Source organism: Heterodontus francisci, chromosome 48, assembly GCF_036365525.1.
Source record: "Heterodontus francisci isolate sHetFra1 chromosome 48, sHetFra1.hap1, whole genome shotgun sequence".
In the NCBI taxonomy this organism is placed as follows: Eukaryota; Metazoa; Chordata; class Chondrichthyes; order Heterodontiformes; family Heterodontidae; genus Heterodontus; species Heterodontus francisci.
Window position 1 is genome coordinate 18,730,411 of NC_090418.1, and position 14,216 is coordinate 18,744,626.

The 14,216-nt window shown below is 47.3% G+C and overlaps 1 protein-coding gene across 2 annotated transcripts in view; it reads right to left on the reverse strand.

The window, feature by feature from the left end:
- The window catches only part of ap4m1 (adaptor related protein complex 4 subunit mu 1), a 47,305-nt gene that overhangs the window by 16,913 nt on the left and 16,176 nt on the right, over positions 1-14,216 (reverse strand). For both annotated transcript variants that reach the window (XM_068024038.1, XM_068024037.1), the window contains 6 exons: positions 12,981-13,077; positions 11,578-11,688; positions 10,672-10,752; positions 10,117-10,179; positions 9,838-9,904; positions 9,388-9,441 (listed from right to left, as the gene is read on the reverse strand). In XM_068024038.1, the coding sequence (XP_067880139.1) occupies positions 9,388-9,441; positions 9,838-9,904; positions 10,117-10,179; positions 10,672-10,752; positions 11,578-11,688; positions 12,981-13,077 (473 nt within the window). The remainder of the gene's footprint in view (positions 1-9,387; positions 9,442-9,837; positions 9,905-10,116; positions 10,180-10,671; positions 10,753-11,577; positions 11,689-12,980; positions 13,078-14,216) is intronic.

The window sequence follows — 14,216 nt, forward strand, 5'->3', positions numbered from 1 at the left end:
ACTGTGAGTTAGGTAGGTATGGGGATCCAGGGCGTAGTGCTGGAGGAGCCTCAGCCCTGGAGTTTGACCGACAGGCACGAGGTACTTGCTAGCTGTGCGGATGAGAACAAGGATTGCAGAGTGGATGAGCAAACTGACCATAGCACCATGGAACAGGGTGAGATTCAAGTGGGGTGGGGAGGGGGTGGGGGAGTGAAATGGAATGTGGTGGTGATAGGGGGCAGTATTGTCAGGGGGATAGTTACTGTTCTCTACAGCCACAACCCCGTGAGTTCTGAAGGTTGTGTTGCCGGTGCCAGGGTTAAGGACATCTCTTCACTGCTGGAGACGAACTTGGAGTGGGAGGGGAAGGATCTAGTCTACATAGGAACCAATTACATAGATGGAATTAGGAACGATGCTCTGCTGAGAAAGTTTAAGGAGTTATGGTCCAAATAAAAATGCAGAACCTTAAAGGTAATAATCTCTGGATTGTTACCTGAGCCAATTAGCATAGGGTCAAGCAGATTAGAGAATCAAAGGCATGGCTCAGAGAGGAGTGGGAGGAAGAGGTTTCAATACACAGGAAAGAGGGAGCTGCTCTGTTGGGATGCGCACCACTTTAACTGGGCTGAGATCAGTGTCCTGGCGAATTGTATAACTAGGGCTGTGGACAGGGCTTTAAACTAAAAGGTAGGAGGGAGGGTTCAGGTGAAGGAAGATTTGGAAAGCTAAAAGAGTTTGGCTGAGACAATAGAACGGTGCAGCGATTTGCATAAAGACAAGCAGAGTGGGCCAGGTCAGGACAGAGATATTAATGGTAATAGTGCATCAGAGAATAAGGTCCATGCAAAGAATAGTAGTTAAAAAAAAATTAAAGGAAATCTTAATGTGCGAAACATTCACAATAAGATAGATGAGTAGCACAAATAGAGATAAAAGGTTTAGATCTAAACGACATTACAGAGACATGGTTACAAGGTGACCAAGGTTGGGAAATAAATATTGTAGGGTACACAATATTTCAAAAAGACAGAGAGAAATGGAAAAGGTGGAGACATGGCTCTGATAGTAAAGGATGACATAAGGACAGTAATGAGAAAGGATTTTAACTCAGAGGATCAGGAAGTAGAATCAGTGTGGGTGGAGATTAAGAATAGCAAGGGTCAGAAAATGCTTTTGGGAGTAGTTTATAAGCCCCAGTAACAGTAGTGATACTGCTGGACAGAGCAAAAAATAATTGGAGCTTGTAACAAAGGCAATGTAATAATTATGGGGGGAACTTTAATCTTCATATAGACTGGATCAATCAAATTGGCAAAGGTGGTCTGGAAGATGAGTTTATAGAAGGCTTTTGTGACAGTTTCCTGGAACAATACGTTGTGGAACCAACTAGGGATAAAGGTATTTTATCTCTAGTATTTGTGCAATGAGGCAGGGTTAGTTAGTAATCTGATCGTAAAAGATCTGCTGGGATAAAGTGATCATAATACAATTTAATTCCATATTAAGTTTGAAAGTGATATACTCCAGTCCTAAATAAGAATTGGCTTCATTTGAGGGGAGAGCTGGCTAAGCTTGTTTGTTTATTTGTTTATACATTTTAGTCCATTTGGCCAAACAGCGGGAAACATTTATATAAACAATTTAAAATGTTCAACAAAAATTCATCCCATTAAACAAACGAAAACACAGTATGAAAGATCCATCGACGGCTTACTAGAAAAGTTAAGGATAGTATTGGACTAAAAGAAGAGGCTTATAATTTTGCAAGGAATAGTAGTAAGGCTGAGGATTGGAAGCGTTTTAGAAACCAAAGGGGCATCAAAAAAGCTGATCAAAAAAAAAGGAAAAAATTGAATGAGAGTAAACTAGCCAGGAATATAAAAACAGATTGTAAGTGCTTTTACAAATATATTAAAAGAAACTAGAGGCCAGTTAGCCTGACATCAGTCATCAGGAAAATGCTGGAATCTATTAAGGAAGTCTTAATGGGAAAATGTTTCAATTCATTATTAAACAAGTCTCAACAATACACTTAGAAAAGCATATGATCAGACAAAGTAAAACTGGTTTTACGAAAGGGATATCATGCTTGACAGATTTATTTGAGTTTTTTGAGGATGTATTGATGTAGTATACTTGGATTTCTAAAAGGCATTCGAGAAGGTGCCACAAAAAAGGTTAAAATGCAAGGGATCATGGGGTTGGGGTAATATATTAGCAGGATAGAGGATTGGTTAATGGACAGGAAGCAAAGAGTAGGGATAAATGGGGCATTTTCAAGTTGGCAAACAGTGAATAGTGGAGTTCCACAAGGATCAGTGCTGGGGCCTCAGCTATTTACAATCTAGATCAATAACTTAGACAAAAGAGAACGAGAGTAATGTACCTAAACTTGCTGACTATACAAAGCTATGTGAGAATGTAAGCTGTGAGGCGGACACAAAGATGCTGCCAAGTGATATAAAAGCAAAATACTGCGGATGCTGGAAAAACAAAGTGCTGGAAATACTCGGCAGGTCTTGCAGCATCTGTGGAGAGAGAAACAGAAATAACATTTCATGTGGATGACCTGAGATATAGACAGGTTAGACAATCGGGCAAGAAAGGTTTCCCACAAGATGGAGTATACTGTGGGGGAGGTGTGAGGTTGCTCACTTTGGTAGTAAGAGTAGAAAAGCAGAATAGTTTAAAAATCTTGTCAATGTTGACTTTCAGAGGATTTGTGTGTCCTTGAACAAGGAACACAAAGTTAACATGCAGATACAGCAAACAATTAGGAAGGCAAATGGCATGCTGGCCTTTATTGCAAGGGGACTGGAATACAAGATTAAGGAAGTCTAGCTAGAACTGTATATGGCTTTGGTGAGACAACACTTGGAGTACTGTGTGCAGTTTTGGTCTCCATACCTAAGGAAGGATATATTTGCCTTGGAGGCGGGACAGTGAAAGTTCACTAGATTGGTTCCTGAGGTGACAACGTTGTCCTATGATGAGTGGCTGATTAAATTGGACCTATACACTCGAGAGTTTAGAAGGAACATACAAGATTCTGAAGGAGCTTGACATGTTGTTTCCCCATCTGGGGAATCTCGAACACGGGGGCATGGTCTCAGGAGAAGGGGTTGATCGTTCAGGACTGAGATGAAGGGAAATTTCTTTGCTCAAAGAGTTGTGAATCTTTGGAATTCTCTACCCCAGACTGATGTGGATGCTCCATCATTGAATATATTTAAAGGCTGAAATTGACAGATTGTTGGTCAATCAGGGAATACGGGGAGCAGGGAAAACGGACTTGAGGCAGATCAGCCATGATCGTATGGAATGTACTGGAACAGGCTCAAGGGGCCGTGTGGTTTACTCCTGCTCCTATTTCTTCTGTACATCTGATAGGATTGAGATGCCCTACCATGCCTCTATTACTATCTTAACTTACCAGAAATGAAAATTAAAACTTGGTTAGCCTGAAGCCAACTTAAAACTTAACAAATTTAAAATTCAAAAAATTTGACCACAAACTAAATTGCTAGTTTAACCCACTGTCCGAACAGAGAAATAAAAAGACAATGGGCTGGATTTTACGTCGGGCGGAGGGAAGCCAGCCACCGATGTAAAAGTCAGTGGCGAACCCGCATCCGCTCAGCCTGGGGATCCGTCCCGCATTTTACAGGTCCCCAGGCTTTAATTGTTCCGAGGCGAGACTTCCACCCACTTGAGGGAGGAAGTCCAACCTTATTGAGCTGCCGGCCAATCATTGGGCTAGCAGCTCTTAGTCCCAGCAGCGCCCCCGGGAGTGGTGGCCACTGCTGGGACTACAGCCCAGCCGAGGACATGGAGCCAGGAGTGCAGGTAAGTTTGGGTTGCTTTGCTGGGGATAATCGATCAGGCCCCGGTGAAGCAAAAGTGGTCGTTTTGGGGGAGGGAATATTGGGTCCTGGGGGTGGTATGCGAAGCGGGGGCGGCCCTCAACCGGGCACTCTTATGGGTGACTTTAATCTGCATATAGATTGGGCAAATCAAATTAGTCATAATACCGTAGAGGAGGAATTCATGGAATGTATATTGGATGGTTTTCTGGACCAACACGTTGAGGAACCAACTAGAAAACAAGCCATCCTAGACTGGGTATTGAATAATGAGAGAGGAATAATTGACAATCTAGTGCTGCAAGATCTATTGGGCACGAGCGACCATAATATGATAGAATTCTTCATCAAGATGGAGAGTGACATAGTTGATTCTGAGACTAGGGTCCTGAATCTTAACAAAGGAAACTACGAAGATATGAGGTGCGAGTTGGCTATGATGGATTGGGAAACGTTCCTTAAAGGGATGACGGTGGATAGGCAATGGCAAACATTCAAAGAGCGCATGGATGAACTGCAACAATTGTTTACTCCTATCTTATGCCTGTCTTTTTGTGGGATATGTCGAGCATTCTTTGTTCCAGTCCTACTCAGGCCCCCTCCCCCAACTCTTTTTCCGGTACATTGATGACTGTATCGGTGCCGTTTCCTGCTCCTGCCCCGAACTAGAAAACTTTATCAACTTTGCTTCCAATTTCCACCCTTCTCTCACCTTTACATGGTCCATCTCTGACACTTCCCTCCCCTTCCTCGACTTCTCTGTCTCCATCTCTGGGGATAGGTTGTCTACAAATATCCATTATAAGCCCACCGGCTCCCACAGCTACCTCGACTACACTTCTTCACACCATACCTCCTCCTGAAAGGACTCCATTCCATTCTCCCAGTTTCTCCTTCTCCGACGCATCTGCTCTGATGATGCTACCTTCCATGACGGTGCTTCTGATATGACCTCCTTTTTCCTCAACTGAGGATTTCCCCCCACTGTGGTTGACAGGGCCCTCAACCGTGTCCGACCCATTCCCCGCACCTCTACCCTCACCCCTTCCCCTCCCTCCCAGAACCGTGACAGGGTTCCCCTTGTCCTCACTTTTCATCCCACCAGCCTCCATATCCAAAGGATCATCCTCCGCCATTTTCGCCACCTCCAGCGTGATGCCACTACCAGTCGCATGTTCCCCTCCCTTCCCCTGTCAGCATTCTGAAGGGATCGTTCCCTCCGCGACACCCTGGTCCACTCCTCCATTACCCCCACCACCTCGTCCCCGTCCCAGGGCACCTTCCCCTGCAATCGCAGGAGGTGTAATACCTGCTCATTTACCTCCTCTCTCCTCACTATCCCAGGCCCCAAACACTCCTTTCAGGTGAAGCAGCGATTTACTTGTACTTCTTTCAATGTAGTATACTGTATTCGCTGCTCACAGTGTGGTCTCCTCTACATTGGGGAGACCAAGCGCAGACTGGGTGACCGCTTTGCGGAACATCTCCGCTCAGTCCGCAAGCAGGACCCTGAGCTTCCGGTTGCTTGCCATTTCAACACTCCCCCTGCTCCCATGCTCACATCTCTGTCCTGGGATTGCTGCAGTGTTCCAGTGAACATCAACGCAAGCTCGAGGAACAGCATCTCATCTACCGATTAGGCACACTACAGCCTGCCGGACTGAACATTGAGTTCATTAATTTCAGAGCATGACAGCCCCCCATTTTACTTTCATTTTTAGTTATTTTTTCTTCCTTTTTTTTTACATTCTTTTTTACATTTTTTACAATCTTTTTTTTGCATTTATTTCATTTCATCTTAGTTTGTTCAGTTTGCTTACCCACTGTTTTTTTCAGGTTTGCACTTGCTGCTGTTCGATATTCAGTGTATTTACACCTAATCTGTACTAATGCTTTGTCTTTCAACACACCATTAACATATTGTTTGCCTTTGCTCCGTGACCTTTTGGTCAGCTATGTGGCCTGGTCCAATCTACACCTTCTCCTTTGTTATCTCTTGCCCCACCCCCACCTCACTTGCTTATAATCTGTGACTTTTCTTATATTTGTCAGTTCCGAAGAAGGGTCACTGACCCGAAACGTTAACTCTGCTTCTCTTTCCACAGATGCTGCCAGACATGCTGAGTGATTCCAGCATTTCTTGTTTTTACTTCAGATTTCCAGCATCCGCAGTATTTTGCTTTTATAATTGTTTATTCCTGTCTGGCACAAAAGTAAAATGGGAAAGGTAGCCAAACCATGGCTTACAAGAGAAATTAGGGATACCATTAGATCCAAGGAAGAGGTATACAAATTCGCCAGAAAAACAACAGACCTGAGGATTGGCAACAGTTTAGAATTCAGCAAAGGAGGCCCAAGGGATTGATTAAGAAGGGTAAAATAGAGTACGAGAGTAAGCTTGCAGGGAACATACAAACTGACTGTAAATGTTTCTATAGGTATGTGAAGAGAAAAAGATTGGTTTAGACAGATGTAAGTCCCTTACAATCAGAAACAAGGGAATTTATTATGGGGAACAAAGAAATGGCTGACCAACTAAATGCATACTTTGGTTCTGTCTTCACAAAGGAGGACACAAATATCATACCAGAAATGTTGGGGAACACAGGGTTTAGAGAGAGAGAGGAACTGAAAGCAATCAGTATTAGTAGAGAAATGGTGTTGGGGAAATTGATGGGATTGAAGGCCGATAAATCCCCAGGGCCTGATGGTCTACATTTCAGAGTACTTAAGGAAGTGGCCCTAGAAATAATGGATGCATTAGTGGTCATCTTCCAAGATTCTATAGACTCTGGAACAGTACCTACAGATTGGAGGGTAGCTAATGTAACCCCACTATTTAAAAAGAGATGTAGAGAGAAAACAGGGAATTATAGACCAGTCAGCCTGACGTCGGCTGTGGGGAAAATTCTAGAGTCCATTATCAAAGATTTTACAGCAAAGCACTTGGAGAAAAGAGGTAGAATCAGACAGAGCATGGATTCACGAAAGGGAAATCGTGCTTGACAAATCTACTAGAATTCTTCGAGGATGTAATTAGTAGAGTTGATGACGGGGAGTCAGTGGATGTGGTTTATTTGGAAGGCTTTCGACAAAGTCCCACATAAGAGATTAGCATGTAAAATTAAAGCACATGGGATTGGGGGTAGTGTATTGCAATGGATAGAAAATTGGTTGGCAGACAGGAAACAAAGAGTAGAAATAAACAGGTCTTTTTCCGAATGGCAGGCAGTGACTAGTGGGGTACCGAAGGGATCAGTGCTCGGACCCCAGCTATTCACAATATATATTTATGATTTAGATGAGGGAACTAATATCTCCAAATTTGCAGATGACACAAAACAGGGTGGGAGGGTGAGTTGTGAGGAGGATGCAGAGAGGCTTCAGGGTGATTTGGACAAGTTGAGTGAGTGGGAAAATGTATGGCAGATGCAGTATCATGTGGATAAATGTGAGGTTATCCACTTTGGTAGCAAAAACAGGAAGGCAGATTATTATCTGAATAGCTATAAACTGAGAGAGGAGAATATGCAACAAGACCTGGGTGTTCTCGTACACCAGTCGTTGAAGGTAAGCATGCAGGTGCAACAGGCGGTAAAAAAAGGCAAATGGTATGTTGGCCTTCATAGCGAGAAGGTTCAAGTACAGGAGCAGGGATGTCTTGCTGCAATTATACAGGGCCTTGGTGAGGCTCTGGAATATTGTGTGCAGTTTTGGTCTCCTTATCTGAGGAAGGATGTTCTTGCTCTCGAGGGTGTGCAGCGAAGATTTACCAGACTGATTCCTGGGATGGGGGACTGACGTATGAGGAGAGCCATAGAGTCATACAGCACAGAAACAGGCCCTTCGGCCCATCGTGTCTGTGCTGGCACCTACCTATTCTAATCCCATTTTCCAGCACTTGGCCCGTAGCCTTGTATGCTATGGTGTTTCAAGTGCTCATCTAAATACTTCTTAAATGTCGTGAGGGTTCCTGCCTCTACCACCTCTTCAGGCAGTGCGTTCCAGATTCCAACCACCCTCTGGGCGAAAATGTTTTTTCCTCAAACCCCCTCTAAACCTCCTGCCCCTTACCTTAAATCTATGCTCCCTAGTTATTGACCCCTCCACTAAGGGAAAAAGTTTCTTCCTATCTAACCTATCTGCCCCTCATAATTTTGTATACCTCAGTCATGTCCCACCTCAGCCTTCTCTGCTCTAAGGAAAACAACACTAGCCTTTTCAGTCTCTCTTCATAGTTGAAATGCTCCAGCCCAGACAACATCCTGGTGAATCTCCTCTACACCCTCTCCAGTGCAATCACATCCTTCCTATAGTGTGGTGCCCAGAACTGTACACAGTACTCCAGCTGTGGCCTAACTAGCGTTTTATACAGCTCCATCATAACCTCCCTGCTCTTATATTCTATGCCTCGGCTAATAAAGGCAAGTATCCCATATGCCTTCTTAACCACCTTATCTACCTGTGCTGCTGCCTTCAGTGATCTATGGACAAGTACACCAAGGTCCCTTTTACCTTCTGTACTTCCTGGGGTCCTACCATCCATCGTATATTCCCTTGCCTTGTTAGTCCTCCCAAAATGCATCACCTCACATTTCTCAGGATTAAATTCCATTTGCCACTGCTCCGCCCATCTTACCAGCCCATCTATATCATCCTGTAATCTAAGGCTTTCCTCCTCACTATTTACGACACCACTAATTTTCGTGTCATCTGTGATCTTACTGATCATACCTCCAATATTCACGTCTAAATCATTAATGTACACTACAAACAGCAAGGGTCCCAGCACCGATCCCTGTGTTACACCACTGGTCACAGGCTTCCACTTGCAGAAACAACCCTCGACCATCACCTTCTGCCTCCTGCCACTAAGCCAATTGAGTTGGTTAGGATTATATTCACAGGAGTTCAGAAGAGCGAGGGCTCATCTCATAGAAACCTATAAAATTCTAACAGGACTTGACAGGGTAGATACAGGAACAACGTTCCCAATGGTGGGGGAGTCCAGAACCAGGGGTCATAGTCTAAGGATACAGGGTAAACCTTTCAGGACTGAGCTGAAGAGAAATTTCTTCACCCAGAGAGTGGTGAACCCGTTGAATTCGCTACCACAGAAAGCAGTTGACGCCAAAACATTGTATGTTTTCAAGAAGGAGTTAGATATAGTTCTTGGGGCGAAAGGGATCAAAGGAAATGGGGGGGAAAGCAGGAACAGGTTACTGAGTTGGATGATCAGCCATGATCATAATGAATGGCGGAGCAGGCTTGATGGGCCGAATGGCCTACTCCTGCTCCTATTTTCTATGTTTCTATGTCTAAAGGTCTCTGCAACCTGCCCTCTTAACTTAACCCCTGAAGCCCTGGTATCATTCTGGCAATTCTGCACTGACCTCACAGCAAGGCCAGAACATCCCAATGTTTTTCCATATACCCACACCACACCTCCCCGTCCTCCCCACATACACATGCCCCTTCCCTGGACTCGTCTCCCCACATGCCCACCCCTCTCCCCTCCTTGAGCGTCCCAATCACTCACCTCGTATCTCAGCTTTTCCAACACTGAACTCCTCGTTCAATCCAATTCGGATCTCTAAAAGAGGTGAAACAAAGGTTCAATCATAATCTGAGGAAGCAGAGAAATCAGATATTAAACCTGCCCAAAATGAGAAATGCAGAGATTGTCCTTGGTAGCTGAAGGTGACCATGGCATCAACTAAAATTCACTGAGTTAAGTTTCAGGTGCAATGCGTTCGAAGATGACTAATCAGTCCAATGTGAGCAGCAAAGGATCTGTTGCCTGGTGGACACGTGTGTATTCTTGGTGTGGAAGAGGAGCTTGTTGCTCTCGACTTGCAAAGCTTACGTTTCCTGTTAGTGCAACTCAGTGAGCAGTGTGAACATACTGGATTCACCCGGGCTAGTTCCGCACAAGCAGCTGAGATCCAGTCATTGAACAGTTAACTGAAACGTGCAGTATTATCCTTACCTGTACTGCTGGGGAGAAAGCATTTCAACCGCACCTCTCCCTGTACATCCGCCTTCAGCAGACTGCCCTGGAACACACACCCATTGGGAGAGATCAGCACAAACCATTAAACACGGAGACACAGTCAGAGAGACCCACTTCACAACACAGAGACACAGACAACCCCCAACACACACAGACACCCTCCATCACACACAGACACCATCCCTCCCAAACACACCCGTGCAGACACCCACCCACCCAGCCCAGCTGGTTAAATATGGAACAGAATTTTCTTACGTTGGCTCCAATCACCACCGTCAGTCGCTCAACGACATCCACAAAGATTTCACTTTTCAGCCCCTGAGGTAACAGTAAAGAATTTTGATGGATTAAAAATAGCAGAACAGCACCATATCAGGGATGGGGAAGTAGGCAAGAGAGTGGGGGGCGGTGGGGGTGGGGGAAACAGTACCACAGACAGATACCCTGCCCCGGGCACCCAGACCCCAGAGAGGGTGTCTGCCCCGGGCACCCAGACCCCAGAGAGGGTGTCTGCCCCGGGCACCCAGACCCCAGAGAGGGTGTCTGCCCCAGGCACCCAGACCCCAGAGAGGGTGTCTGCCCCGGGCACCCAGACCCCAGAGAAGGTGTCTGCCCCGGGCACCCAGACCCCAGAGAGGGTGTCTGCCCCGGGCACCCAGACCCCAGAGAGGGTCCCTGCCCCAGGCTCCCAGACCCCAGAGAGGGTCCCTGCCCTGGGCACCAAGACCCCATTGAGAGTCCCAGCGAGATTCAGTGCCCAAGGAACCCTCTCCTCACCCACTCTGTCCTGTCCCTGCCCCTGATAATCACCTCTTCACTGTGCATTGCCAGGACAGGCCTGCTTGCAGCATTGCTGGGAGCCACTTTATTCTGCTGTGTGTCTGCACCAAACTGCAAGAAAACACAGGTTAGAAACACACAACCCCAAACACAGCCCCTTCCACCCCTCACCAAACCATCCAATTCAAGCCCTCACCCACATCCCCAAACCCATCCCCATCACTCCCCCAAACGCTGACCCGCTCGCCCTCCAACATTGCCCTCGCAAATTCACACCCCAAGCCCTCCCAGTCCGCCCACAAAGCCCAACATCCAACGGAACTAAACCCTCAAATAAATCAGCCCCTGTCCACCGAAACCCTGTTCCCCCATGGCCCCTTACATTCTAACCCCCAAACCCGTCCACACAAACCCTTTCTCTCTTCAAACTTGATATTCACTTTTCAAATGTCTCAGTTGAAACCCTCCCCCACCCCCAAAACCCTTCCCAAAAAATAGGGCAAGTGGGGAGGGGGATAGGTATAGAAGGTGGGGGGTAAGGGGGGGGGGGGGAAGGGGTAAGGTGGAAAACGAGGGCCAGTGGGTGGGACGCCGGGAAGGCCAGTGGGGTGGGGTATGGGGGCCATTGGGCTGGCAGGGAGGGTCTGCGTTGGGTGGGGAGGGGGGGGGGGGGAGAAAGAGAGCGGGGAGAGCTGGGCAGAGTGGGGAGCGGGGCAGGGAGGGTCAGTGGGGTGGGTGGGGAGAGACATTGTAGGGGGTTGAGGGGGGGGGGGGGGGGATAAAGAGAGCGGAGATAGCTGGGCGGAGGAGGGAGGGGAAGGCCAGTAGTTGGGAGGGGAAGTGGGGCAAGTGCAGAGGTAGTGGGGATGGAGAGGAATGGAGGGCTGGAATGGGGTGGCGGTGAAAGAGGGATGGGGGTGAACCCCGGGGACTCACCAGTCCGATGTTACTGAGCTCGAAGAGGCTGAATTGTTTGGAAGTGACTGGCTGTGTCTGGATGAAATTCTTCAGGATGTCGGTCGACGTGGTCTGTATGTACCCATAATCCTGTGTGGCAAAGTACAATCAACACTGCCCGAGGACCAGACCCCACCCAATCCCCCACTAGACCTCACATTGCCCACCCTTACCCCAGGTCACCCCATCACAGTATGACCGCCAGTTGAAGCCCCCTTGGCGCAGGAGATTCCCATTGAGAGCACGGCATGGTGCTGTTAACATTCTTCATCTTTCAGATGTCTGTGTGCTCCAATGCCCTGTGTATATACACATCGAGGTCCCTCCATTCCTCAGCTCTCGGAATATCTCGACAGCTGAGGTGTATTTCCTTTACCTATTCCTACTTTCAAAAAGTACTCTGCCAATGTTTTCCACACTCAACCATATCTGCCCCAACCTGCCAGCCGACATACTGCTGTTCTGATGAAAGGTCATTGACCTGAAATGTTAACACTCTTTCTCTCTCCACAGATGCTGCCAGAGCTGCTGAGTATTTCCAGCATTTTGTGTTTTATTTCAGATTTCCAGCATCCACAGTATTCTGTTTTTGTTTTACATCCTCCTGCAGTCTTCGAATCCCACCACCCTCTCTCCCCATAACCCTGTAAAATCCCAAACTAATCCCACTGCCCCGCTCTCTCCTCATAGCCCTGTATCAATCCCAAACTAATCCCACTGCCTCACTCTCTCCCCATAGCCCTGTATCAATCCCAAACTAATCCCACTGCTTCACTCTCTCCCCATAGCCCTGTATCAATCCCAAACTAATCCCACTGCCTCACTCTCTCCCCATAGCCCTGTATCAATCCCAAACTAATCCCACTGCCTCACTCTCTCCCCATAGCCCTGTATCAATCCCAAACTAATCCCACTGCCTCACTCTCTCCCCATAGCCCTGTATCAATCCCAAACTAATCCCACTTCCCCACTCTTTCCCCATAGCCCTGTATCAATCCCAAACTAATCCCACTGTCCCGCTCTCTCCCCACAGCCCTGTATCAATCCCAAACTAATCCCACTGCCTCACTCTCTCCCCACAGCCCTGTATCAATCCCAAACTAATCCCACTGCGGCGCTCTCTTCCCACAGGTGGTGGGGGAAGACTGAGGTTGAAAATGAGTGCCCAGCAGCCACTGTAATCAAGGTTTAGTGCCTGGGTGATGGGGAAACACTCGGGTGGTGTGTAGATTCCTGGCTGGCAGGGAGAGACGAAGGTGATGGGTCAGTGTCCAGGTGACAGGGACACTGCTTGCAGCATTTAGCAGGGATGAAGAGTCACGCGGGGGCGGTACGTTTGAAGAGGGCTGTGCTGCTCTGGTGGCCAGCCAGTAAACACTCACCAGCATTTCATCCAGCAGCTCATAGATCAGGGCAAAGTTCAACTGCAGAGTTTTCTCATTTAGAGTTCCACAGTGATCCTTGATGAGGCTGACCAGTCTGACAACAAGAACATACATTTATATACCACAGTTAACATTGTAAAACACCCCAAGGTGCATAACTAGAACAATGTCAATGAAAATATTTTTGACACTGAGCCACAGAAGGAGAAATCATGAAACATGATGGGTTACCGTCAGGGGAAGGAGAGGGAACCAGCAGGCAGTGCAGGGATCCGCTGTGGTCGTTTCCCTCAACAACAGGTATACTGTTTTGGATACTGTTGGGGGGGGGACGACTTACCAGGGGTAAGCAATGGGGTACAGGTCTCTGGCACAGAGTCTGTCCCTGTCGCTCAGAAGGGAAGGGGGAAGAGGAGCAGAGCATTAGTCATTGGGGACTCCATAGTTAGGGGAACAGATAGGAGGTTCTGTGGGAACGAGAGAGACTCACGGTTGGTGTGTTGCCTCCCAGGTGCCACGGTTCGTGATGTCTCGGATCGTGTTTTTGGGATCCTTAAGGGGGAGGGGGAGCAGCCCCAAGTCGTGGTCCACATAGGCACCAACGACATAGGTAGGAAGAGAGATGGGGATTTAAGGCAGAAATTCAGGGAGCTAGGGTGGAAGCTTAGAGCGAGAACAAACAGAGTTGTTATCTCTGGGTTGTTGCCCGTGCCACGTGATAGCGAAGCAAGGAATAGGGAGAGAGAGGAGTTGAACACGTGGCTGCAGGGATGGTGTAGGAGGGAGGGTTTTGGTTTCCTGGATAATTGGGGCTCTTTCTGGGGTAGGTGGGACCTCTACAAACAGGATGGTCTTCACCTGAACCAGAGGGGTACCAATATCCTGGGGGGCGAGATTTGCTAGTGCTCTTCGGGGGGGTTTAAACTAATTCAGCAGGGGGATGGGACCTAAATTGTAGTTCCAGTGTACAGGATGTTGAGAGTAGTGAGGTCAGGGATAAGGTTACAAGGACGCAAGAGGGCACTGGCAAGCAAGAACTTGGTTTAAAGTGTGTCTACTTCAACGCCAGGAGCATCCGGAATAAGGTGGGTGAGCTTGCAGCATGGGTTGGTACCTGGGATCTCGATGTTGTGGCCATTTCGGAGACATGGGTAGAGCAGGGACAGGAATGGATGTTGCAGGTTCTGGGATTTAGATGTTTCAGTAAGAACAGAGAAGATGGTAAAAGAGGGG